The 26549-nt window shown below is 47.3% G+C and overlaps 2 protein-coding genes across 4 annotated transcripts in view; one reads left to right on the top strand and one right to left on the bottom strand.

The window, feature by feature from the left end:
• ABCC6 (ATP binding cassette subfamily C member 6) overlaps positions 1 to 15777 on the bottom strand; it is a 55736-nt gene extending 39959 nt beyond the window's left edge. Inside the window, exons 1-9 of the mRNA XM_019928631.3 lie at positions 15742 to 15777; positions 14688 to 14870; positions 13126 to 13251; positions 12844 to 12972; positions 9621 to 9746; positions 8322 to 8383; positions 5583 to 5714; positions 1638 to 1841; positions 113 to 290 (exon numbers count right to left, since the gene is read on the bottom strand). Of these exons, the coding sequence (XP_019784190.1) occupies positions 113 to 290; positions 1638 to 1841; positions 5583 to 5714; positions 8322 to 8383; positions 9621 to 9746; positions 12844 to 12972; positions 13126 to 13251; positions 14688 to 14870; positions 15742 to 15777 (1176 nt within the window). The remainder of the gene's footprint in view (positions 1 to 112; positions 291 to 1637; positions 1842 to 5582; positions 5715 to 8321; positions 8384 to 9620; positions 9747 to 12843; positions 12973 to 13125; positions 13252 to 14687; positions 14871 to 15741) is intronic.
• Positions 15778 to 18489: 2712 nt separating this feature from the next.
• Positions 18490 to 26549, top strand: part of LOC101317021 (BOS complex subunit NOMO1) — a 52550-nt gene continuing 44490 nt past the window's right edge. Inside the window, exons 1-3 of one of the 3 annotated variants that reach the window (XR_012326093.1) lie at positions 18490 to 18743; positions 21806 to 21895; positions 23617 to 23662. Coding sequence is in view for 2 of the 3 variants with exons in the window: in XM_033841155.2 (XP_033697046.1) it covers positions 18579 to 18743; positions 21806 to 21895; positions 23617 to 23662 (301 nt within the window). In the remaining variant the exon portion in view is untranslated. The remainder of the gene's footprint in view (positions 18744 to 21805; positions 21896 to 23616; positions 23663 to 26549) is intronic. The other 2 variants (XM_033841155.2, XM_033841154.2) reach the window with 2 other exon arrangements.

Genomic DNA, 26549 nt, shown 5'->3' with positions numbered 1-26549 from the left:
ACTGATGACAGTAACGGTTCAGGAACATTCCTCTTCTTGGCTGGAACACTTGTCTGTAAATTGGGACAGGATGGAGAGAGAGGAAAGGCCACACCACTCCCCTGGGGCTCACCTTTCTGTACACCAGGCCCGTGATGGCCATTCGCAGCCTCATCTGTAGCACCTTGAGTCTGTACATGTGCTGCTGCTCGAACAGTGTTTGCAGGCAGGCGGAGAGGAACATCAGCACGGCGAGAAGATAGCCCTTCCAGGCCGGGGTCTTGGGGTCACCAATAAACTCCAGGAAGAGGCTGGTGAGAAAGGGCACCCATGGCTATTGCCTCTGCCTAAGCCTGGTCAGGTCTGGAGGACCAGAGAAACTCTAATTTGAAAGGAAACGTGCATCCCAGTGTTTACTGCAGCTTTATTTACAATAATAGCCAAGACATGGAAGCAACCTAAATGTCCACTGAATGGATAAAGAAGATGTGGTATAGATATACAATGGAATATTACTCAGCCATAAAAAGAATAAAATAGTGCCATTTGCAGCAACATGGATGGACCTAGAGATTATCATACTAAGTGAAGTAAGTCAGAGAAAGACAAATATCATATGATGTCACTTATACGTGGAATCTAAAAAAAATGATACAAATGAACTTATATACAAAACAGAAATAGACCCATAGACATAGAAGAGAAGCTCATGGTTACCAAAGGGAAAAGGGGTGGGGATAAATTAGGAGTTTGGGATTAACATATATACACTACTATTACAAAATAGATAACCAACAAGACCTACTGTATAGCACAGGGAACTATACTCAATATTTTGTAATAAGCTGTAAGGGAAAAGAACCTGAAAAAGAATATATTTACAATATAACTGAATCGTTTTGCTGTACACCTGAAACTAACACAACATTGTAAATCAACTGTACTTCAATAAGAAAAAGAAAAGAAAGAAAGAACAGTAGAAAAGATAAGCACCAGAAAAAAATTTCTGTTGTTTAGGTCACCCAGTTTGTAGTACTTTGTTATGGCAGCCCTAATGCGCCACCTCTTGAGTCTGGGCTGGCTGTGCAACCAGCTTTGGCCTCAGGAGAAAATGCAACTTTTGCTTTGTCTTGGAACCCTGCCAAATGGCCCTGTGAACAGGCTGGAATCAATCTTTTGAGGATGAGAGACCACCAGAGCAGAGACAAGATGTCCCAGCTGGGACTGTCTTGGACCAGCCAGTCCCCAGCCAGCCCCACAGGTGACTGCAGACAGATGAGTGAACCCAGCCAAGAAAAGAAGAATCGCCCAGCTGAACCCAGCTTGAATTTGCTGACCCACAGGATCATGAGCTAAAGAAGTGGCTTTAAGCCCCTCACTTTTGAGGGGCTTTGTTGTATAGCAAAAGCAAACTGATACAGTCAGGCTAGAATTCACTCGTTTTCCCTCCTCCCCAAGATCACTCACTTTCTCGTTTAATTGGTCCTTCCTGAGTATCCTTTTCACCCACCCTCAGTGCCCTGAGCACCAGAGGTCTAGGCAGAGGCAGAAGGAGGGCTTCTTCTCCTTCTCCAGGGGACCTTCAGCCCTCCTGGCCCTGGACGGACACCGTTAAAGGGACCACCAGCCTCAGCGAGGCACCCAAGGCCTGGACCCACCTGAGGAGCTTGGGCACCGTGAACCTGAAGACATCACTGATGATGAGGCTGAGGGTCCCCAGGAGGAAGGTGGAGCGGCCCACCTGCCAGATGGCCCTCAGCAGTGGGCCCCTCTTGCCCCCTTGTTGCTGTAGGAGGGTCTCCGTCTCTGGGGTCTCCGCACCACGGTTTCCTTTCCTTTTAAATGCTGTCGCCTTGGTGTGCCTTAGGGGAGAGGAGAAATCAGCTCTGGGTCCTTGTAATAGACTGAATGTTTGGGTCTCCCCCACCCCCACCCCCTCACCACCACCCAAATTCATGTTGAAACTAATCCCCAGTGTGATGGTATTAGGAGGTGAGACCTTTGGGAGGTGATTAGGTTATGCAGGTGCAGCCCTCATGAATGGGATTAGTGCCCTTGTAAGAAAAAAACCTAGAGAGTGCCCTCAGGTGTAACCCCATTTCATACATGAGGAAACTGAGGTTCAGAAGTAAACTTGTCCAAGGGCACACAGCTGAGAAGTGTAAGAACTGGGATTCGATCCCAACCTTCAGAGCTCAGCACTTTTTTTTTTTTTCTTGCGGTATGCAGGCCTCTCACTGTTGTGGCCTCTCCCGTCGTGGAGCACAGGCTCCGGAAGCGCAGGCTCAGCGGCCACGGCTCACGGGCCCAGCCGCTCCGCGGCATGTGGGATCTTCCCGGGCCGGGGCACGAACCCGTTTTCCCTGCATCGGCAGGCGGACTCTCAACCACTGCGCCACTAGGGAAGCCCTGTTGGTTGCTTTTACTAGAACCGGGTGCAACTAGTCTCTTGGCCCACTTTTAACAGATATGAGTTTCCTGTTGTCCAGCAAAGCAAACCGCCTAGCCCCACTCCACCTGAACGAGCTGAAGGATCAGTGGTGTGCCTGGGTCTCATTTTTCAGAGAGGTGGGTTGAGACCCCAGAAGTCAGCCTTTTTACCCCCAAGGCCCAGCCAGCAGTGTGAATACCCCTCCACCACAAGCCAGTCGTCCAGTCCCTCCCTCCCTCCCCCTCAAGAATACTCTCAGCATCTCCTCAGGATGGAGGGGAGGGACAAATCTCAGCAGGCAGTCCAAAGGAAAAGTGGTATTTTTAGCACAAGAGGCTATAAGGAACCAGTCTTTACCACCCGGTTAGCTAAGAAATAAGCAAATGTTAATCTTCTACCCCTGTCTTGAAGCCTACCCCCGCCCCCCAGCCTCCCCTTCCGGTATTTGCAATTCAGCCATTTTTCTAAGCCTGCACTCACCTCTCTCCCTTGTCACCTCTGTAGCCCTGAAATGTGCTCTCCTTGGCGCCCACAATTTGCCTGGGGTCGGGCAGGTCAGAGGCAAGGCCAGCGTGGCGTCCGGGCCGCGCACCTCGATGCCAAATGTTGGGTGCTTGTCCTGACTCGACTGGTGCTGCACACCCACTGGGCTGGACGACCACTGGGCAAGTGCCAAGCAGGGCCACCCCCACCTCCGGCCCCACCCCAACTGGGACCCAGGTGGGTAGACTTTTTGCTTGTATTTTCTTTTTACTTGTATTTCCCCCAGCACCTAGTTCAGCACCTGAATGTATAGGTGCTCAATAAATACTTGTCCAGTGAATGGGAAAAAACAGATGGAGTGATGTGTGCAAAGGGCCTACTGCTTGATATTAATAAAGATTTGTGGAAGGAAGGAAGGAAGGGAAGGAGGGAGGGCGGGAGGAAGGAAATGATTTGGTTTGGTTGATAGAACCTGGCCTTTGAGCAGGAAAACTGAGGTCCAAATGCCCTTCCCTCTGAGCCTCAGTGTTCTCATCCATAAAATGGGGTGGGTGAAGAGACCACTGTGAAAGCCTCTTTCCAGCTGGATGTTTTGCTCTGTTCTGTTCTAGCTGCTCACCCCAAAATTCTGAGTCACTGTGTTCAGCCTGCAGGCTTGGGAAAAAACTTCTTCCTTTCTAGCTGGTCTCACTTTCCATCAGGGAAGGTCTCTAGACTGGTGGCTGGTCTTTGGTCTGTGGCCCCAAAGCCATTTAGTGCAGGACCCAAAAATGACCACAGGCCAAGGCAGGAGGTGTGAGTGAGTGGCCAGGTGTAAGCTGGGGGATATAAAAGGGAGTGGTGGCGACTGCAGCTCATATGCCCTGTTCAATGGGGAAGCTGCTACCCAGATCCACCCTCCTGTTGCCATGCAGGGATGTGGCCATTCTACTTTAAGAGAGGCCAAAATTCCAGATTTTCATGTGACATCTCCAACATTTTAAATGTTCATGACTTATTAGAAAGCAAAACAAAGAAAAATCCTTAAACAACAAGACACCGTGCTGGCCAAACACACCTGTGACCCTGACTTGGCCAGCAGACAGATTGGTCTGTGACCTCTTAAGATGACGTCCTCTCCCTTCCCCCAAAGGTTGCAAAATATTTTAGAAATAAAACCAAAGTTCTCTTGGTGTGTAATCAGTCAGCTTAGAAAATGCCTGAACCAGATCTGCCATCCTCCTCTCTTTCTGTCAGTTGTTCACGGATCCTCAAACTCTTCTGGAGAATGTTTCTGTGTGCTATAGCTCTAACACTGGGTGACTATCATTCCCAGGCTGGCAGGGGAGGTGAGAGCTGGGAGAGGGTGGACAAGACCTCCAGGGTCCTTTTGAATTAATTCTGCCACTCAAAACTCACTTAAGCTGTACTTAAACTCACAGTACAGTAAGATATGCCTGGGGTGAGAGTGAGAGCTGCTGTTTTGAGTTGCTCATATTACTTACCCCTTTTGGAAAACATACTCCCTTCCTTTGGGGAGCAGCTCCTCCCTGTGTGGCTCTGAAGGGACTGCCAATTATGGGTCCTGCTCTCCAGCCCTGGGATTGGCCCCTGAGAGGCACAGGATTCAAGCCAGCCAATAAAAGGCCTTCCTTGGGATTTTCTATGTGGATGGTAGTAGGGGTTGCTGAGTTGGCATGATACAGGACAAGCGTCATGGAGAGACCAGTGCCCAGACAACAGCTGAGCTGAGAGATGGAGGGAAAGAATTTGGACATCATTCAAGTCCTGGATCCAGCCACACCTGAGGCCAGACCTACCTTCTCAGCTATGTGAGCCAGCAGACTCTGTCTCTCTCTGGCTCCTTCTAATTTGTGGGATTTAGCCACCTACAACAACCACCACAAAATCATAGAGTATGCAGGGGGACCCTGTAACTCTTCCCACAGAGCTACTTTTGTCTGTGCCCTGAAATACCTGGCTCCAGGGAGGTCAAGCGACTTGTCCAAGGTCATCTACCACTCGATGGCAGGGCTACATTTAACCCGGGTTTAATTAATCCTATTGGAGGGCTTATTTCTCTAGACCAAAGTTTCACAAACCAGGTTCCTCAGGCTCTGAGCACTTCTCAGAAGTTTCCAGAGATGCCAGAGAGGGCAAGAGTGAGGCAGAGTGGGCAGGACTAGTAAAAGATTGAAATCCTCTGGATAACTGATATTGCTGGACCTTTTACCATTTTTAAGAAATTCGCTAAGTTCTTTACTATGAATCATTTTTTTTTTTTTTCATCTCCCACAAGCTATGAGCTAGGGCTAATGGCATCCCCCTTGAACAGATAAGAAAACTAAAGGCCAGGAAACTAATCACTCAGGTTAAGTAATAAGTGAGTAGTTGCCTGCATGTTATGGACCATACCTACCTCTCCACCCCCAGTCTTAAAATAGTCCTTCTGTTCCCTGCCTCCATCCCACCATCCGAGCTTCCTTCTGGGAGCCTGGAGAGGTTCCCCCTCTGTCAATATCCTTTTGGAACCTGCAAAGCACTCTGGGAGGAAAAGCATCTTGAGCCCGGCCTGCTAATGCTTAGTGAGGTGAGCTGACAGGGAGGGGACCGTGGTGGTTGGAGCCTGGAGTAGGGGCGTGGTTGTATTTGGGGTCGAGTGATTTGCTGACCGAGCTTTGGGCTGAGCTCCCATCTTCCACACACTCACCGCTGGGCTGCACTGCAGTTCCTTGTCCATTCCTTTTCAAGCTGGGAAACAAGTTCTTTTGAGGAGTTTTCTCTCGCAAGCGACCAGAGGTCTTTTGGTCCCAGCGGCCTCCAGTAGCCCCTCCAAACTAACCTGTAAAAGAGGATCACCAGAGCAAGCTCCTCCTGTGTCTGCCCCTGAAGGGTCCTGGCTTGGTAGCTGTGTGACCCTAGGTAAGTCACTTCACCTCTCTGCACCTCTGCTGGCCCCTCGGTACAAGGAAAGCAATTTACCTAACTGCACTAACACTGGGGGGCACTTCTCGGTCTACAAAGAACATCTCATTTAATTCTCATGTGAGCCTATACAGTAGATTACTATTGATCCATTTTACAGAAAAGAAAGAAAACAGAGGCTCAGGGAGATTAAGTGACTTAACCAAAGGTTGACATGTGACAGGGGAAATAAACCTCCCTAGGAGTCAGAAGTCCAGAGTTGAAAACTATTACTGTGGAGGAAACCTGAACTCCTCCCTCAGCTTTAAATGTACCCATTCTCCTCCTCGGTCACTGCTCCAGCCACCTGGCCTCAGGACCTTTGCACATGCACGTCACTCTGCTTAAAACTTTTTCCCTGCCACTTCTTACTTGCCCTTCACCTCTGGCCTAGACGTTATTTCCTTAAAAGCCCACTTGATGACCCACAACACCCAAGTCCTGGTAGATTCTCCCATTGCAAGATCCTCTAGTTTCCTGAGCTTTTTCTTTATAATGCTTGCTGCAATTATCATTATTTAATTTTTCAGTCTGATTATTTATTTAGTCTTTCTCCTCCACTGGACAGTAAGCTCCATAGGGGCAAAGACAGTACTTGCCTTGATTCTCCCTCTTCTGTATCCTCACATCCTGGCTCAGGGCACAAGATTTGTCAAATAAAAATCACTACTTTTCAGCCCTGTGACCTTGGGCAAGTCACTGCCCAGCAATGGACCTCAATTTTCTCACCTTAAAATAAGAGTGTTTCCCATCACTTGGGACTGGTATATGAGATGACTGTAGTTGGTGCATTGTTGGAGGAGGTCATCGAGAGGATGTGACCACTTGTGGACCTGTGACCTGGACCCAGGCAATCTGAGGCTCCTCCCTCCCCTGTCCTTGGAATGTACATTCCGCCCACTGTTCTCACACTAGGAGCTACTTCAAGGATGCAGTAGTTAAGTGTTATAGCATCTGGACGGTGTATGTGTCTGAACCCTGTTAAGGCCTCTCTGTAAACTGTTGAGATTCTGGTGGGCAGGTGTGGAGATCTACTTATATTGCGGCACTCAAGACAAGCCTCATATGTAAGTTCTCTTCCTTGTTAACCCTGCCTCCTACCAGTCTGGAGTGGCTGCCTCTTTCTTCCGTCTCTCCAAGCCTACCGTCTATTGGGGCCAGTTTTCAAACCAACACGCACACACAAGAAATTAACGACTGCAGACTTCCACAGCAGGAGTGTTCTTATCTTTTTAGGTCTCTTTCATCTTTCTCATGACACCAAGGAGAAGGTGTTGTTTGGAGCTGGTCTTGAGCTCCTCTTTGAGACTTTCCAGTTCCCTTTTCTAATGCAGAGCAAACTCAGGCAAGCAACAGTTTGGATCCAGAAATTATTCACAATACTTGGTTTTCACTAAAATTATTTTTGGTGTTCTACATGGCAAGGGATTCTAGATTTTTCTGATTTTGGTAGCGATAGAAAGTTTCCTTTTTAAAAGGTTATTAAAGTAGAAAAAAATGAGTTGATTCAAAGAAAATTCATTAAGTAAATAGAGTTTGAGCGATACCCCAATAAGGCAAAAAGCTTGAAGAATGGTCCATAAGTGCCTACATTTGGGAAACAGAGGGCTAGATTCTCTCTAGAGATGTTTAGCAGATTTCTATGCTCTTTTCACCAATTCCACACCCTCAGAGTATCCTATTCTTCATTTATTTAACAACCACTTTATATAATACTCATTATGGGCCACATCCTTTTCTAAGTGTTTCATAAACCTTATCTCACTTAATCCTCAAAACCCTATGAGGTAGATGCTATTATGATCCTCATTCTACTAGTGCAGAGACTGAGGCACAGAGAGGTTAAGTAGCTTGCCCAAGGACACACAGCCAGGAAGTGGTGGGGCTTGGATTCAAATCTGAGTGCGACTGTGATCTGACTGTGGTGTGGTCAGGAGAGGGCCCAGTAGGTGGGTGCATCCTCAGTACCTGGTGTGCTGACCCTGGGGAAACATCTCTCTTCTCCACCAGCCTGGAAGCCTCTAGTGAATAAAGAATTGGTGTTTTACATCCTCATCCTCGGTGCTTAGCACATAATAGGTGCTTATTAAATGTTGGTGGAATGACTAAATAGATAGAGATATGATTTTATTGAGTGCCTTCCATGTACAGGCACTAAGCACTTTACATTTAATGAAGGCAGTGATGTTCCCATTTTACAGAGGGGAAAACTGAGACTCCAAATGCTTGTGATATGGCCATCTAAGAGACAGAGCCAGGATTCAAACTCAGATCTCACCCCAGTGAGTGAGTGGGAATGGGATGTGGATGGTGGACACACTAAAATCTGAGAAGGAAGCATGGAGTCTGGGATGGAGAAAGCCAGGCTGACCTTGGTAGGCTTCGGAGGAAACCTCCTGGGGGAAAAGCTGTGATGACAAATAAGAGGAGCAAATGCAGGTGGGTGGGAGCACCACCCCAGCCCCTTCCCTCCTACTTTACTTACCCAGAAACCCACCAGAACATGGCCTTGGAGGGGAAGGAGGCCCCAGCCTTTGGACATGGATTCTGCAAAGACAAATGATTTAGAAGGGGGAGGACTTGGTCTCATAATCCATGGCCAGTATGTGGTAAGGAGAACCAAGGGCAGGAAGACAGGATGAACTGGCCATGAGCTTAATACTGAAAGCACAGACTGAGATGTCCTGCCTACTTATCTACAGTAGATACCAAAGGGCATGGTGCTTCCTAGCAGGCAAGGCAAAAAAGGGATTTGGCCACAGGACTGAAAGTGCCTACAAGGTAAGAATGAACAGTTGCTCAGAACAACTTTAATAATACTGAGACCAAGAAGTTCTCAAAGCAAGGACCATGCATGACACAGACAAGAATGTCCTCAACAATATCCTTCAGTGAATGTGGGAAGGAGGTGAAGAGGAAGTGAGATTTTACCAGCAGCTCCAGGAAGACTGCACAGATTACACTCTTCACCAATAGGGCCTGAGAGTGCCCATTTTACCACGTCTTTGCCATCGCAGCTTGTTACCAATTTTTAATTTTTTTCCTGCTACTCTCATTGGAAAAAGTCCTATACAGTTTTAACTTAATTATTCAAATTGTTGAGCATCCTTTTAGATGATTTCTCAGCTCAGCTGTCTTTTTCTCAGAGAATTCTTTCCTGATTTCACAGACTTATTCAGGGTTACCTGTTGTAAACTCTCATAGACCATGGACTTCTCCTGCAGAGCATTTCTATTGGGCAAGTCACTTTAATCTTGAATCTTTACAACCAGTCCCAGTTGCAGTTTTCCACACGTTTGTGTAATTGTGTGATTAATGTCTAGTTCCCCTACTTGGGTGTTAGCTGCATGAGGACAGAGACATCGCTTGTTCACCATAGATCCTCAGTACCGAGCTGGGGCATAGAGCATGTTGGCAAACTGCAGCGCCCAGGCCAAATCCGGCCCACTGCCTGTCTCTGTGAATAACATTTTATTGGAACACAGCCATGCTCCTTTGTTGACATAGTGTCTGTGTCTGCTTTTGTGCTATGAAAGCAGGCTTGAGTAGTTGCCATACAGACACTATATGGCCCACAAAGCCTAAAATATTCTCTATCTTGGACAGAAAGAGTTGGCCAACCCATGGAATAGGGTAGACATGTAATATGCTTTTGGCTGAATGAATAAAAAAATTAAAGGCCTGTGCTCTAGTTTAACTTCCTTCCATCACTTGGGGGCGCTGAGATGGAACAGAAGAGGAACAGGGACAAGCAAGGCACTGGGTTGGAGGTGTGGTGACTTACAGGCTGCGGGGGACTTTTAGGGAAGAAGGGGGGTTGATCGGCGAAGCAAGACAGCACAAACTCTGCCACCACCAGAGACAAGTATAGGTAGGTTGACAGGTGGCGGAAGGGGTCGCTCTGGAAATCCTGTGGGAGAGAAAGCAGAAGACCCACTGAGTCTGAGCTCTTGAGGAACAGAGATTGGGGAGGGTGTGGGGAAGGGGAGAAGGGGTGGAGGCTGAACAGGGTTTCTGATGCTGGGAGCAGTGACCAGGCAGGGGGCCGGAGCCGCCAGTTTTGAAAGTCAGAACCCCCAGTGTTCCTGGCCTTCTCGAAAACACCTGGTTTATGCATATTCTGTCCATACAAATGGCAGGTGGGGTGTTTGCCCTTAGCCAGGTGACAGCTGGCTTTAGGTACCCGGACATGAGTTGAAGGGACACTTTGACTTTCTCCTTGTGCAATAAAGGACCCCCTTCCCCTCCCCCCACAATCTCCGGTCCCACTCCCTTGTGGCTAGTGTTCTCTGGTTTAAGAAGGGAGCTGGTTTCATGGAGCATTTACTCTGCCTCGGGCACATGCTGGAGTCTTTACATGCACTGTCTCGTCAAGTTCCTCCCGACCCTGACCCCAGCTGGGGTTTACCTGCTCTGTGTTACTCGTTGGGAAACCAAAGCTCAGGGGAGTGATAGCACCTTGATCAAGGTCACACAGATGATCTGATCTAGATCATGAGCTTTTGCTGCCGTGCCATGATTGCTTTCGCATCCCTTGCCCCTTCTGGCCAGAGGACCCTAATTTTTTTCCCCATGCTCAGGTATGGGGTTTATGCAGAACTGATTCCATCCCAGGGGGTGGGCAGGTGATGGAGGCCTGACTAATGAGTACCATCTAGTCCCCTGGCTACTGATGGAACATAAGTCTGGAGCAATTGGGGCTTTTCTTGCCATCCCAGTGGAAAATGAAGCAGAACCAAGGGACAGAGAGAAATGGAGATCTGGTGGTGTTATCTAAAGGTCTAAAGGTCAGAATGCCTGGCAGGTCCCACATCTATGAGCTAATAGATTCCCTTGGACTTTTTTGCTTAAGCTAGTGTGAGTTGAGTTTTTGTGGCTTAAAACAAGAGCCCTAGCTTCAAATCACAATTTTTCTACTAAATTTTTTATACTTCTTTGTTTTTATTTTTGTTTTTTGGGGGCAGATAGTAGACAGTTTGATATTCCAACTACATTATTCCCCATAGTGTCATTTTTACCATCGTTTCTATTGGAAAGTTTGTTCTGAATTTGGGTGAGATGGACTTGGCTCTGCAGACCTGAGCTGCATGACCTTGAGGAATTCACTCACTTCTCTCAGCCTTAGTCTCCTCATCTTTAAAACAGGACGATTAGAGTCTTCACTGGATTCCTGATGTCAAGTGCTTGCCACAGGGCCTGGCACATGGAGCTCCAGAGCATAGGTGGTCCCAATAGTATTATTTCTACGCTGTGTTCCAAACAGCTAACTGATAAGTCAACTGTGGAAACCCATCCTTTCATAAATCAGTGGATGGCCTGTGGAATTTTCCCATTAGTTACGAAAATTGCTTTGTAAAGAAATCTGTCCTTAAGGACAGAAGGTGTTTCTCTGCCTTCTACTTTTTTTTTTTTTTTTTTCGCGGTACGCGGGGCTCTCATTGTTGTGGCCTCTCCTGTTGCGGAGCACAGGCTCCGGACACGCAGGCTCAACAGCCATGGCTCACGGGCCCAGCCGCTCCGCGGCATGTGGGATCTTCCCAGACCGGGGCACGAACCCATGTCCCCTGCATCGGCAGGCAGACTCTCAACCACTGCGCCACCAGGGAAGCCCTCTGCCTTCTACTTTGACGAGCAGGACAGAGTAACCATTTGGCTCTTGAAATGATGACCAGCAGCCTCTGATTGGTTTCCTTATCCGACGTCCTGGGTGAGTGCGCCAGCTATGCAAGTGGTTGTCAATTGGGGAGATTTTGCCCCCAGGGGACATTTGCCATTGTCTGTAGACACAGGTTACCATAATGGGGTGGTACTACTGGCATCTAGTGGGTGGAGGCCAGGGATGCTGTGCAACATCCTACAGTGCACAGGACACCTCCCCCCGCCCCCACCCAAAAGAGAATTACGTAAAGGGTGCTGAGGTTGAGAAACCCTTGTTGAGGTTATATATTTTTCTCTGTGCAGATCATGCCCCCTAACATGGAAACGCTGCCTCCCAGGTAGGGAAACAAATATGGGTGAGTGTGCAAAATGAGTGTGTAAATATGGGTAAATGGGAGCATGGGTGAGGGTGAGAATAGGTGAGAATGAGGGGAAACGTGCAGGTACATGGAGTCAGAGTGAGTGCAGGTGTGTGCTGGAGGAGGCCATCCAGAGGTCGTGACCGCTGGCTGACCTGTGAGCTGGACCCAGCAATTGGAGGCTCCTCCCCCCTCCCCTGTCCTTGAAATGTGCATTGTGGCCACACTGTTCCTGCACTAGGAACTACTTCAAGGATGCAGCCTTTCCTTGAAAGAGCAATGTGTTGATGAGACCCTCTGGACAGTACATGTGACTGAACCCTGTTAAATCTTCTAAAAACTGTTAAGATTCTGGCAGGTGGGTGCAGAGATCAACTTCTCTTGCATCACCCAAGACAAGCCTCGTAGGTAAGTTCCCTTGCTCGTTAAAATCGTCACCTACTGATCTGCAGTGGCTGCCTCTTTCTTTGGTCTCTCCAGGCCCTCCGTGTATGGGGCCGGCTTCTAATTTCACCCGGGAACCCCTGAGGTTTCAAACCAACAGTGTTTCAATGCCTACGCAGTGTGTGTGAGTGTGTGCATGTGGGACATTTGTGCCTGAGTCCTGTAGGAGCTTGAAGGCATAGCCACACCTGGGTGGCAGTAAGTGTGAGTGGACGTGTGCAGGCGAGTGTGTGTGTGTCTGTGCGTTTGTGTGTGATGTTTCAGAGTCTGTGGTTGTGTGATGCGTGAATGGGTTCATACAAGTGTGTGCAAGTGAAGTGTGTGACTTGAGTGTGTAAGACAATGGGAATTTGTGTTGCTAAAAAGGTATGGGATGATGGGAACTTCGATGTGAAATGTGTTTGTGTGTCACTTGAGTTTAAGCACTTGTGGTGTGTGTGTCTCTGTGTAGAGAGTAAGCCATGGGTGGAAAGGCGAGGAGGAAGGATGGGACCCAAGGCCTGAAACTGCCCTACTGGTTCCCAGGTGGCCCAGGCCCCCACTTACCCCTTGTGAGGCCTGCTGGGCGGTGCTGGTGGCTGGGAAGAGAAAGCAGAGCAGCCAGTACCCAAAGAGCACCCCGGACGCCTGGACCCCCTTCTTCCTCTCAGTGTGGATCAGGAACACGGCGAAGCTCTGGATCAGAGAGTCAGGTGGGAGGTGGACAGAGGCAGGGAAGGGTGGGGGAAGAGAGGGTAGAGAAGGAGCCCCGCTTTGCCCCATGCCCTCCACCAGGGCACGAAAAGCAGCAGCTAGGGACAAGCCAGCATGTCTGGGGATGTCATTTACCATTGTGGTGAGCCACACGGTGGGGTGTATGAGGAACTCTAGGGCCTGGGGTGTTCCCTGCTGGATTCTCCAAAGAGTCACAGACACGCTGGAGGTGCACAGGATTATGAGGGCGAAGCCAAGCACCTGGGGAAACAAATTTGGATAAGGCTGGTGGGAGGCTGGGAAGAAAGATGGCAGCCAACTGGACAGTGCCCCCACATCCAATTGGACAGTGGCTCTGGATGGGGCACTGTAACGTACCAATGTGATCATTAAACAGTGCTGACGTGAAAGAAAAAGTTGTAAGGGGTGATGCAGTTCAATCTTGACCTGTAACTGTCATATAAATAATGCACCACAAGGGCCCAAGCCAACTCGGTGGTTTCCAAAATGCCAGCGGCGCTCCCATAATGCACGGGAGGATGCTTTAGGGATGAAGGAACAGCATGAAATGAAATTTACTCTCTAGGTGAAAAAGTTATACCCTCTTTAAGTCTCTTTCCCTCCCTACTATTAAATCAAGGAGGAACTCTCTGTTGGGACTGATATGTCTCCAGGCCTGCTCTAAGACACATTGGTCTCTCTTTTGAACAAGAGAAATCAAGAAAGTGGGCAGACCTGGGCACACTGGAGAAACTATTGAACATTTCAGTTAGTCTCAAGCAGGGGTCAAACTACCACCTGCAGGCTGAGTTTGGCCTCCTGCCTGTTTTTGTATCACCTCTGAGCTAAGAATGGTTTTGACATTTTTCAATCACTGAACAAGACTTTAAAAAGTCTAATATGTCATGACATGTGAAAATTATATGAAATGCAAATTTTAGTGACTATAAATAAACTTTTATTGAAACACGGTCACATCTATTTGTTTACCGTTGTCTGTGGCTGCTGCAAGAACAGAATTGAGTAGTGGGGACAGAGACCACATGATCCTCAAAGCCTCAGACATGTACTATCTGGCCCTTTAAGGAAGAGTGTGCCAACCCTGGATAGGTGGTGGGCAACAGGTCAAAAATTTACAAGGTGGTATGGGAATAAATGAACCTTGGAGGGCATTCTTGTAGAAGTCTGGAAAACGGGAGGATGAGCAGAAAAGCTCACACTTGCAATGCCAGTGTTTTTCTAACACTGTCAAATAAATACATAACAATTTTAAGAACTGTTCTTTAGTACCGCCAGTGGGGAAACACAAAAATCAATGCATAGCTGTTAAACATTTAAAAGGTTCATCCTAGCATGGCCCTAGAATCACCTTGTGTATCCCAGGAGTGTACACTGCACACTTTGGGGAATGCTGGGCTGTGATGGCCATAAACTGGATGTGTGGGTGTCCGGGGCTGTGTTTGTGGATATATGGTTTTTATTATTACCAGATCTGTTTGGGAGAATCTATTCCACTGAGTTTCCCTCTGTAGCCTCTGGAGTATTGCTCTGTTTGATTAACAGGGTCCCTTCTTGTCCCCACACTGTGTGCTCCTTGATAGAAGAAGTGCCTACTTTGGGGTCTCTGCCAGGTTCCAGCCTGTTTCCCCCGACCCCCTACTATTGTCTGGTTACAGGCTCCCAGGGGCAGTGGCTACCATTTTGGCCTTGAAGAGGTGGGACATCTGGAGGTAGCCCTTGTCATGGCGGTGGATGTAGAGGAGGTAGATGGGGCCAAGGACCCAGAGGTACATGGGGGGCACCCAGACCCCTGCTGTTTTCAGGAAGCACAGGCTCAGCAGGCGGTCAGCGGCGGGCTGGGGCTCCGTCTGGTTCCAGACCTGAGGGAACACCAGGGTGACTCTTATGATGGTACAACACAGGGATCCCAAACTCACCTGCTTAGGGGGCCAGGCAACTCTTTGGACCCCTAACATTTACATGAAAATGTGCTAAGCACTCTTTAGAGTACTTCATAATTCTCAACTTCTTTAGCCCTAACCCCAATCTTATGAAGTAGATGCAGTCATACTGATTTTGCAGATGAGGCAGCTGAGGCCCAGAGAGGCTGAGTAAGTTGGCTGATGTCACCCAGTTGGACAGTGGTGGTGCTGGGATCTGAACAAAGGCAGTCCGGTCCTAGAATCTGGGAGACCTGGGCTCTCTGACGAGTGTTGGGCACAGACTCATAACCACTGTAGGAGGTGGGTATTACTGTCCCCATTTCATAGACCAGAAACTGAGGCACGGGCTTGGGGGGTAGGGGAACAGACTCCTTCAGGCTCACACAAATAGAAGTGGCAGAGCTGAGTCCATGCTGGCCTGTCTGAGCCCGCAGCTTGTTCTACTGGAGATCGCCATCTGTAATTCTTAACTCAGACCTTCTGCTGGCCTTTCCTTATCTGAGAAGTGTGAATGTGAGTTTAGAAGACGCTGCTTTAATTCTCCCCCTACTGCATCACTGCCACCCTCCCACTAAAACCCTTTGATGAGACAGGAACCAGAGAGGGGTGGGGGGTGGGGTCTTGTAGGCCCCTTTAACAGGGCTGGGTTCTTCGGGGGACCAGCTTGGTTGAGGGGGTCGCCCCGCCCTGCGGTTAGACTGGCAGGTCTCTTCCCCTCCCGGCCGGGAGTTTGGAGGTCTCTCCCCTCCCCTGCCCAAGAGATCTCTCGAGCCCGAAAAGGAGAGTGGGGCGGGATGGAGACACTCACCTCCGGGCCCGCGCAGGGCTCGCCAGGCGCGGCCATCGGGCGCCGTGCGTCCGTCAGTCCGTCTGTCAGACTGTCGGTGGGTCCCTGGACAGCTTCCTTGGCCGCGCTCCGCCGTGCAAGGGGCGGGGATTCGAGCGCCGGGATTGCAAGGCCTCGGGCAAGGTCCGGCCGCGCGGCGGGGGTGGGGCGCAAAGGGGTGAAAGGAGGCGAGGTGGAGGGGCGCTAAGGGAGGCCCCAGCAGGCAGCGGGGGAGGGGTTCCCGGAGCCCCAGAAAGTGCAGCGGCATCCCCATATGACCCCCCTTCTCCCTGGAACAAATGTCATCGCAAGCTTCCCGAATACTGTGGACCAACAATTCCAGGAATTTATCCTGATAAGTGAACCCAACAGGTGTGCACATGTCCAACAACCGGCACGGGGGATGGGGGCACTGCCTGGTTAGTTAGAGCCGCAGTCTCCTCACCTGTGGGATGGACATTGTCTGCCTCTACGGTGGGGGGAAGATTTTAAGATGACTAACAAAGCGTCTAGCACAGTGCCAGGCACACAGTAAACGCGCAAGCGGAGTTAGCTCTTATTAGCATTAGTAGTATTATTTCATCCCTAGGTTACTAAGCTGTGGTTCAAAGCGCCATTGCAGAAGCCTGTGATATGTTTCCAAAGGAAAGAAGTATATGCTTAAATTGGGGAAAGTGGGGAAGGAAGTCAAGTCATTTACCTTCTTCCTCTGGGTCTTAAAGCAAGGTGTGTCCCCAGCCACGAGTTCTTTTGAGAGATGACTCTATGTAACATATATGCATAGATGAAAAGATGGAAATGCTCTAAAGCAGTGGTCATGGGAATCCTAATTTTCCTTTTTCCTTGCATTCCCTTTTCTATTTTCTTTCCTTCTGCAATGAGCATGTATTCCTTTCAAAATAGGAAGGAAAGACTCAGCTTTTTCAGACCGACAAGCACAGGTGCTCAGTTTGAGTGAAGAATTCAAATCCTTTGCGCTCTCCATGCTGCCCTGTTACTTCTTGTCTTCTTTTTTGTGCCTCCGGCAGGGCTTCCACAGCATGGGTTCCCTGGCCTTTTCCCCTTTCCTTTTCTGAGTTTCTCCAGCCCTGGCCTGGGGCCTAGGCAGTATGCCTTCAGCTGTCCTCCTGCCTGGGAGTTCTGGAAGAGCAGGGACACAGAAACTCAAGGATCTGTCTTGAGGCTGAGTGTGGATGGTCTGCTGTTTACATTCAGATCACGTCTGTTTATTTGAGGTGGTTTTGGTGGAGGCTGATGGAAATTATGGGGAGGCTTGAGCCCCCTCTCCCTGAAACCCCCGCTGCAGTTGGCATTGCCACAGTCCTAGTGCTTTATTTCTTTGTATACCTGAAGATGAATTTGAGGGGAATGGTGAAAGTTTGAGGGAGAATGGTTAGGAAGGCAGGAAGAACACAGAGGAAATCAGTAGGTGAGCCAAGAACAGAACTCGGGCATCCCAAAGCCTGCTTTCCAGCTCTCTGAACAACACATGGCTGTGTGCCGAGCCCTAGATAAGTCCCTTTCCCTCTCTGGGCCTTGGTTTACCATTCTGTAAGATAAGAGGATTCCATAGGCCAGCATTTCCTAATCGATGGCTTTCACCCGCCTGGTAATTTGCTAAGACAAACCAGGGATTTATGTTAGGGACAGTAAAGGGCATCTGTTTCCATTGTAATGATAAATAATGAACCTCAGAAAATAAAACCATTATTTAAATAGTTTCTCTTTATAATTGAACAGTTGAGAATCTCACTGTATTTGTAGTGAGAATGCAGAGTGAGAAGCAGAAATCTGATGCGCTCATGATTGAAATCCTCAGTGGGTGTATCGTTGCATTGTAGCCAATGTGAAGGTTTTGACAATTGTGTAGTTTAAAATCATTGTGATTCATAATTGTATTATATTGCTTGAGTTTTAGCCACAATGGCAAATTTCAGTGGGAAATCTTCTCTCTTACCTCATCACTTAGAAACAAAGTATTAAAAACTATCAAAGTAAAGCACTTGATGTTTTCAGGAATAAAATGGAAGACTTTCAAATATCAGGTCAGAAAAGCAATTTTTGTCTATTTTGATGTGGTGACTTGTAGTTCATCTACACTATGTTATACATTCAGTCTTAGGACAAAATATAACGTGCTGATTTTTGAACTTATTTGCAGACAAATCATGCATCGTCTCACGGAGCTAGTTCAAAGTAAATCAAACTGCATGCATCTCTTGCTTACTGGGGGAAAACCCTCAAAGTTTGTTTCTATACAAATGTAATTAGAGCTGGGATTAAATAAAATTTAAATACCTTTTAACTATTATGCTGAACTTAAATGACATGTTTTTCTTTTAAAAAAAAAAAGCTAATTCATCATTTATCACGGAAAAATACATCAGTTGACACAAATCCCTAAAAGGGGTTTGAGATTATACTTGTGAAATTTACCGTCAAAAAGATTTGGGAAAGTTGTTGGATACTTCGATCAACAGTCTCTCGTCCTTTCCAGTTTCAGTGCTACTGAATTCCAAAGTAGGGTTTAGCTTTGTAGTTTATGACTGTATGCACACACCTTGCAACTGCACCTGCCAGACGGTGCGCGGAGTCCTCCAGGCCTCCAGAGGGCACAAATGGTCTCGTTTTGTTGCTGAGCATGCGCCATAATTCTTTTGCCTGGGGGAGTGGGCGTGGGGCCGGATCGCGCACGCGCGGCCGAGTCGGGGCGGGGACTGGGCTGTCAGCCGCCAGCGGAGGAGGAAGCCGCGGTCCGCGTGCGGTTTGAGGGGCGGGACCTGGAGGCCTGCGGAGGGTCTGGCAGCAGAGGCAGGGCCATGCGGGAGCGCCGGCGCGTGGGGCCGCCGGGGTCGGTGGTGGTGGTCGCCACCGTGATGCTGCTGCTGAGCGGCGTGGGGCCGGCGCGCGGCTCCGAGGACATCGTGGTGGGCTGCGGGGGCTTCGTCAAGTCGGACGTGGAGATCAACTACTCGCTCATCGAGGTGAGCGCCCGCCCCGCGGCCCAGAGCTCGCTGTGTGACCCCGGGCCAATCGCTCAACCTCTCTGAGCCGCGGTGGCCTCGCTTCTGACACCAGGCAGTTGCCACCAGCCCCCCACTCTGGGAGTCCTTTCCTTTTTAAAGGCGCCGCTCTCCGCGGGTCTCCACTATCTCCTCCCCAGTCGCGCTGGAGTGGGGGTTCTTATCTTGGGGTCAGCTACGGAGTGGGGGCGGGGTCGGGGCCCCGAAGGTATGTGCACATGGGTGTGAGGGACATTTTTGGTGACGATGATGGTGGTCTAAAACTTTTATTAGGTCACGCAAAACTAAGGATCCTGCAAATCAAGACCCCAGATTCTTCAAAACCTAAACTCCAGATCCGCAGAATCCAGGCCCCAGATCTCTTAAAACCCAGTCTCAGCAGGACCCAGACCCCTTAGGACTGATACCCCAGATGCTCAAACTCCCAGGAACCCAGACTTCCTGAAACTCAGATTTCTGAAACCTATATTCCAGAACCTAGAGACAGCAAGTCTTACCCACACAACAGAGAGTCCCTGCAAAGTTCTAATCCACTGCTCCTCCAACCACCCTGGGGAGCTTTTAAAGAGCATGGATTCCCATCCCAGAGATCCTGACCCAGTAGATCTCTCTTGGCATCTCTGGGGCTGGGAAACTGTATTTTTAATTTCCCTGGTTTCTCCCATGGGACCCCTTTTCCTCTGAAAATGGAGAGTTGTCAGCTGCCTGTACTGGGTAGTTATTGGAATTACGCTAGAGATTTGTGCAGAAGTCTTTTTATTAAGTTGCAAAGCCCTGTTCAGTTAGATGATTATTAGCCTAGTGGAATTATGACCCAGAAAGCTTGTGAGAGGAAGGGAGATAGATAGAGGTAGGGATAGAAAGTCACTTGCAGGACAGATGGAGGGAGGGCTGGCCTCTGTTTCAGGAGGTTACTGATGATGGGGCAGAAAAGGGAATTTGAGAGAGAAAAAAGGAAGTGGCTGAAAAAGAGAAGGGAGAGGGGACTAAGACCCCAAAGGCTGTCTGTCTGAAAGCACATTGAGCTGCTTCTGTGCTGGTAGCTGGATGGCTGCAAGGGTTGGACCATTGTGTTCTACAAAGTAGGTTACTGAGGATTGGGGGAGGGGTAGGAAGTAGATTCCCATCCCACTAGCTCTTTGACCTGGCCTTGCTCCAAGTCCCAATTTTTATTCCTGTAAGATGGTGTTGGGTGAGAGGCAGCAGAACCCAGCATCATGTATTTTCTGAAGAAGTTAATCAATCGTCACCTTCAAGATGATTGGTCTTAAGAAGTCAGGCGTTTAATGAATCTACCCACTGACAGTGGCAGGGCTCCTAGGATCTCTGGGTGCCCATGCCACCTCCTGGGTTGTGGGCACAGGACATTCCAGAAGCCGCCTGGAAAGGCTTTGCAACTTGTAGTTTCCTGGGGCTCCAGGAGGGAAGTGAAGGCAGTAAGGGGCACTCCCACCCCACACACTAATAGTGACCTTGAGAGCAGAGGGCAGGTTTTGTGACCTGGTATGAAATGTGTTCCCTGAGCCCTAGGGCTGCCTGTCCAGGTGGTCTGAGACACTCATTCTTTCTTAATTTCCGATTGTGAAATGAGGTGTTTCATACGTGTAATGTATATTGCCATTCTGTACCCTGACCTGTGCTTTATGAAAGAAATGTAAGTAAGATATTTCACAATCATTTCTTGATTGTGTTTTCTGTGTCCCAGTAAAACTACCTTCACTCTTCTCCAGCTCTCTTCCCTTCTGGGTGTTTTTCCATCATATTCATTCAGTCAGTAACTGTTGAGTGAGCCCCGGCATGTGCAAAAGCCTTGTGTCTGGTGGGGATATTCAGTTCAGTGAACAGAGCAGACAGAAATCCCTAAAAAAGAAAAACTATATTGGTTGCTAATTCTTTAACAATCAGGAGATTTCACATTAAAAACTGCATTCCTGATTTCTCTGGAAAACCAGCTGATCTTTGGGCTGCAAAACTTGGCTTGGGTTAAGTAGCGATCTGTCTCTCTTTAGGTGAATGCCCCTTGATAGGACTTCCATGGCCCCTCTGGACAGCTGGATTTTCAGTCCCTGCTTTCAGTGCATGCATCTGAATTTCTTTATGGCCTGTGAACAAGTTTGAGTATTTATTGAATACTTACACTAAATAAGACACTGACCCAGGCGCCATGGAATGTAAGCTGTGGTCACCGCCCACGGGGAGCTTGCAGTCTGTACGTAATTTCACTGTGTTCCTTTCCTAAGTGCGCGCGTTCTGAGTCTGCTGCTTTATACATCTTCTTAGCTGGTGTGACCCAATTCTGTTATCATAGTTACGGATTATTAACATTAAAAGTTTCTAGATGGATGTTACTCCAAGCATTGGGACTCTTTGGGGTAAATAATACAGATCCCTGGCCCTCACCTCAGACCTTCTATTTTAGAAACAGACGTGGGGCTCAGAAATTGCATTTTTTTTAAGGTACTTTACAAAAAATTGAAGTATAGTTGATTTACAGTGTTGTGTTTAGTTCCTGGTGTACAACAAAGTGATTCAGTTATACATATATATATATTCTTTTTCATATTCTTTTCCATTAAGGTTTATTACAGGATATTGAAAATAGATCCCTGTGCTATACAGTAGGACCTGTTTTTTATCCATTCTATATATAATAGCTTGCATCTGCTAGCCCCAAACTTCCAATCCAACCCGCCCCAGGAATTGCATTTTAACAAGCCCCTTACTAACAGCAAACTTTGAAAATTTGTTTTAGACCCAGAAACAACGTAGAGACAGACACTAAAATAAACTGAAAAACATTGAAAAAAATGACTTTGGGAGATAGTTTCTAACCTGAAAAATATCAAATCACATTATTTTGGGGATACTTGTCTTATTTCCCTCTGTCCTAATGCCTAGTGTTAGTAGCTTCATATGGTGGGTCCTCAGCAAATGCATTTTGACTGAATGCATTCAGGTGCATTATATGTAGCTAATTCTCAACAGTGATATTATGACTTCTCTTTTCTTTCCTTCCTTTCTAGATAAAGTTGTACACCAAGCATGGGACTTTGAAATACCAGACAGACTGTGCCCCTAACAATGGTTACTTTATGATCCCCTTGTATGATAAGGTAAGAGGGGAGAGTACTTTAGTCTTTTATGATGGGAAGTTGTCAGTGTGACCCACAGGGCTGCGCTAACTAGGAGAGTGGCTTTCCTACGTGTGCAAATACTCATGTTTTGTAAGTTGTAAGTGGAGTATGGTAATTCTGGCCAAATTCTGGCCAAGCTTATGAACTGGTTTGATTGAATGCAGTGATTCTCAATGTCTCCAGGGACATTTGGCAACGTCTGGAGACATTTTTGGTCGTTACAACCGTAAGGGAGGGAGAGTGGTGCAGTTATCTCGTCAGTGGAGGCCAGGAATGGAGCTAAACATCCTGCCATGCTATACGGGACAGACCAAATGTCACCAGTGCCAAGGCTGAGAAACCCTGATCTACTAGAACCCTTTACTTGCAAGCAGCTTAAAATATTGTTAAAAAGAATTATATAAGTAATATGTGAATTCATGAGCTTTGTGAAAAAAATCAAGGTGTTTAGAAGTATATGAAGTAAATTTTATCTTTTATCCCTCAAAACCCCCTCCCTCTGTAGTGATAACCTCTGATAAAAGTTTCAGTGTGTATCCTAGCAGATGGCTTTCTCTGTATTTAGAGTTATACAGATATCCACGAATATACATGCATGGACATATATGCAGATACACAAACACATGTGCACATATATGGGTATCCATGCATACCCATTCTCCCACCCCTCATTCTCCCCACATTTCAACTTTTTATTTGGAAACATAGATTCACAGGAAGTTGCAAAAGTAGTTAATATACTGTGTAGTTTTGCTTTTGATTAAAAAAAAATACAAATGGACTCAAACACTAGGCATTGTTCTGCAATGTGATTTTTTTTTCCCTGTGGTGATGTTTTGGCACACTTTGGACATCAGCATGTATGGACCTTCCTTTTTTTTTGCAGTACGCAGGCCCCTCACTGTTGTGGCCTCTCCCATTGAGGAGCACAGGCTCCGGACGCGCAGGCTCAGCGGCCATGGCTCACGGGCCCAGCTGCTCCGCGGCATGTGGGATCTTTCCAGACGGGGGCACGAACCCATGTCCCTGGCATTGGCAGGCAGACTCTCAGCCACTGCGCCACCAGGGAAGCCCTGGACCTTCCTTTTAACGGCTGCACGCACGTCAGAGGCAGGCCAAACTAATTTATTCCCAATTTCTCTATAGACACAGAGGCTTTTTCCCAGTTTTTAAAATTATTACTAACCACACAGCAATAAATATTCTTGAACTTACATCTTTATGCACAATACATAAGATTGATTTCTAGAGGTAGACTAGTTGGGTCTTGAAATCTGTTTTTGTTTTTCTTTTTAAACTGTTAAAACATTCTCAAGGAACCCTTCACTCAAGGGTGTATGTAAAATCTAGTTTTAAGAAATGACTTTAGTTCCTGAAGATCTGGCTGACACTGGCAACCTTAGTCATATGAGGGTTTAACAGGAGACTGGATCAATAGAATGTAATCAGAAGACCAAGAGCACTGAATACAGAGTCTTTGTAACTCTTTGATGGGTTAAATGGGAGATTCGGGGGTTGAGATTGCAGCACATGAAGGGAATCAAGAGCTCACTACCATTTACAAGTACAAAGTTTATGATTGGAATTCCATTTCAGGTGTGAAAATTCTAGATAATAGGCTAGCACTGAACTAAATTAAACTAGTTGAATAGTCATCAGTTCTTAGTCCTTTGCAGTGATTTTTTTTTTTCTCCTTGTAGGGAGATTTCATTCTGAAGATTGAGCCTCCTCTAGGGTGGAGTTTTGGTAAGTTAACAAATAACCAGGTATACTCTGTAAAGGATTAGGTTATATGCTGAATATTAATTTAAATTGACAGAACGCATAGATTGTTAAAATATTAAGGATTCCTTTCTAGTGTGGAAGAGGGTTTTTTTGTGTTTTTTTTTAACCGCCTTGCCCCTATTACTTTAGAGTAGATTGGATTTACTTTAGACCTACTTTAAGATTTTCTGTCACGTTTCTTACAGTTGGCATCTTTTCTTGTACCCCTCAGAAAACTCCACCTTAGCAGCTTCGTTCATTAAGTGTCAGTAGAACTTGATGAATATAGAGGTCAGGAGTGGGGACTTGGTTCCTCTTCCAGGACAGCTTCTTTCTTAGCCCCCTCAGTGTTTTGTTTTGTTTTTTGTTGTTTTTTTTTTTTTCCCCTCAGTGTTTTAAAAAAATTTTTTTCAGTGAATTAATGGCAACATTAAACATTGTGAGACTTGACATAAAAATCCAGATTTACTTCTCTTAAGAGATCAGAAGATCTGACAACCTTGGGCCTTACCAGCTCTGTGACGACCTTGGACGAGTTACTTCCGCTGGGTTGGCGTCCGTCTTCTCACTAGGGGTCAGGAGAGTAGTAGTACCCGCCTCACAGGCTACTGGAGGATTAATGGACCAGTGTAGTTATGTGTTCAGAATCGCTGGCACATAATTGGCAATTAATTAGTAAACACTTAAAAGCAGTCTTTCCGCACACATACAAACAAAAGCTCCAGACTTTCCTGAGGTGACTGTCTTTTAGCAAAGTCAGAGGAGTGGGAGTGGGCTGGATCAGAAGAAGGGGTCCTGCTGTGACGTGGCTGGTGTTTTTGGAGAGCAGAGCCTTGACGTTTCGGTAGAGGGTGTGTGACCCCAGTTCTGTAGCTTGTGGGGAGACGTGGAGGGCCCAGTTGTTCCTACCAGGCCTGCCTGTGAGTTAGAGGGGGAAGAACTGAGTCCCTGCTGTCACAGTGGCAGCGACAGCCAACTCGCATCTGGGCGACAAGCTCTTTCTCAGTTCACGGCCGGGAGTGCCTGGCTGGTGCGGTCCAGAAAAGTGGAGGGGAGTCAAAGCCAACCCACGGCCAGAGAGACGACAAATAGGCCAGAGAGGTCACAGATCGGTGGTTTGCACGAGTGTTTTGTTTGAATCCCCTCCCTTCTTGTCAGTTCTTTTTCTTTAATAAGTTTTTAAATTAAATTATAGCATACTTTCCGAAAATTGTACTCATCACAGGGATATCAGGCGATGAATTTTCACAAAACGAACACACTCACGTAACCACCACTTAGATGACAAGACAGAACCTGACCAGCACCCAGAAGTGCCCCATCCCAGGCACTTGCTAATCGCGCCGCCCGACCTAAAATTATAGATTATTTTGTCTGTTTTGAACTTCATGTAAATAGAATCGCACAGGGTACATATTTGTGCCTGGTTTCTCTCTCTTGACAATTTTCACAGAATTCGTCCTTATTATGTGTTGTTATGTGTTAGTATATTAGTTCATTCTACTGCTGTGTGAATATCAAATGATTTACCCCCTCTACTGTTGGTGGACATTTGGGTTGCACCCCAGTTTTGGCCACTAGGAGCAGTGCTCCTGCGAACATCCTTGTACATATCTTGTGGTGCACACATGTCTACATTTCTGTTGAGTATATACCCGGGTGGAATTGCTGGGCGATAGACTTTTTACATGTTCAGCCCTAGTAGAGATTGCCGGACAGCCAAGGTTGATGTCGCAGAACTTTGCTCTACCAGCCGTGTGTAAGAGTTCAGACCTCCACATCCTCTGGCTGTCAGTCTCTTTCATCTTAGCTGTCCTGGTGGTGGAGTGGTGGCCTCGCACTGTGCTTTTGATTTGCATTTCCTGATGGTCCATGAGATTGAGCACTTTTTCATATGTTTCCTGGCCATTTGGATATCGTCTTTTTGTGAGCTGCCTGTTCAAGGTTTTGTCCATTTTTCACTGGTGCTTTCCCCTGTGTATGTGCGTCATTCTTCATTTTACCAGAAATTCTCTTGACTGCTTCAGTTTTTCCTCTGCTTCTCACTTCACAGTCTTCCGAACCTTTTAAAAACTCAACTTTAACCCCTATTATAATGAACTCTTCAGTTTTTTTTTAAATTTGACTTAGTTGCTAATATTGAAAAATCAGGACACGGCACATAAAATCCAGATTTCCAGTTGTTCTTGAGAAGGTGGAAGCTTGGGCAGCGCTGGGTCACGTGGCAGTAGTTGGTAGAAGCTGTCCCCCTTTTTCCATTTGCTGCAGTCCGCACCTGGCCAGTCTGCTGACTTCTAATCCACCGGGTTACTATGGACATTGGAGTTTACAGTCCTGGTATAATGTGGCCGAACTCCTGTACTTGGTCAGGAGACAGATGCGGAGCCAGACTTTTGGGGTTGAATTTGGGCTCTGTCCCTCACAAGCTCTGTGATTTTAGGAGATTCTTTAACCTTCCTGTGCCCCACTTTACACCTCAATCGGCTGCAGATGTTACTACCTACCTCTAAGATAGTTGTCAGGATTAAGTGTACTTAGCTCAGTGCCTGGTCTCTGGTGGGCGTTCAGTAATAAAACTCTTTGGCACTCACTGGATTTTCCATGGGACTCTGAGATACAGCTCAGCTGCAAGACTGTTACAAAAGTATATTACACCGTAAACTCTGGTTCCCTTTGGGGTGGGGGAGTGGGTGTCAGGATGTAGGGGTGGGAAGGAGACTTTTCCCTGTGTACCTCCTTGTGCCTTCGGATTTCAAGCCATGTAAGTGGCTCAAAAGTGCATACAGTTAAACAGTTCAATGTGTTTTACGCAGACAGTTTCATCCTGTCGCAGAACTCAGCTTGCTCTTGTGTCCTGTACCCTGTTCCC

This window comes from Tursiops truncatus, chromosome 15 (genome assembly GCF_011762595.2).
Source record: "Tursiops truncatus isolate mTurTru1 chromosome 15, mTurTru1.mat.Y, whole genome shotgun sequence".
Taxonomy (NCBI): Eukaryota; Metazoa; Chordata; class Mammalia; order Artiodactyla; family Delphinidae; genus Tursiops; species Tursiops truncatus.
The sequence above is the reverse complement of the archived record's forward strand: the minus strand, read 5'-3'. Positions and strand labels throughout refer to the sequence as shown.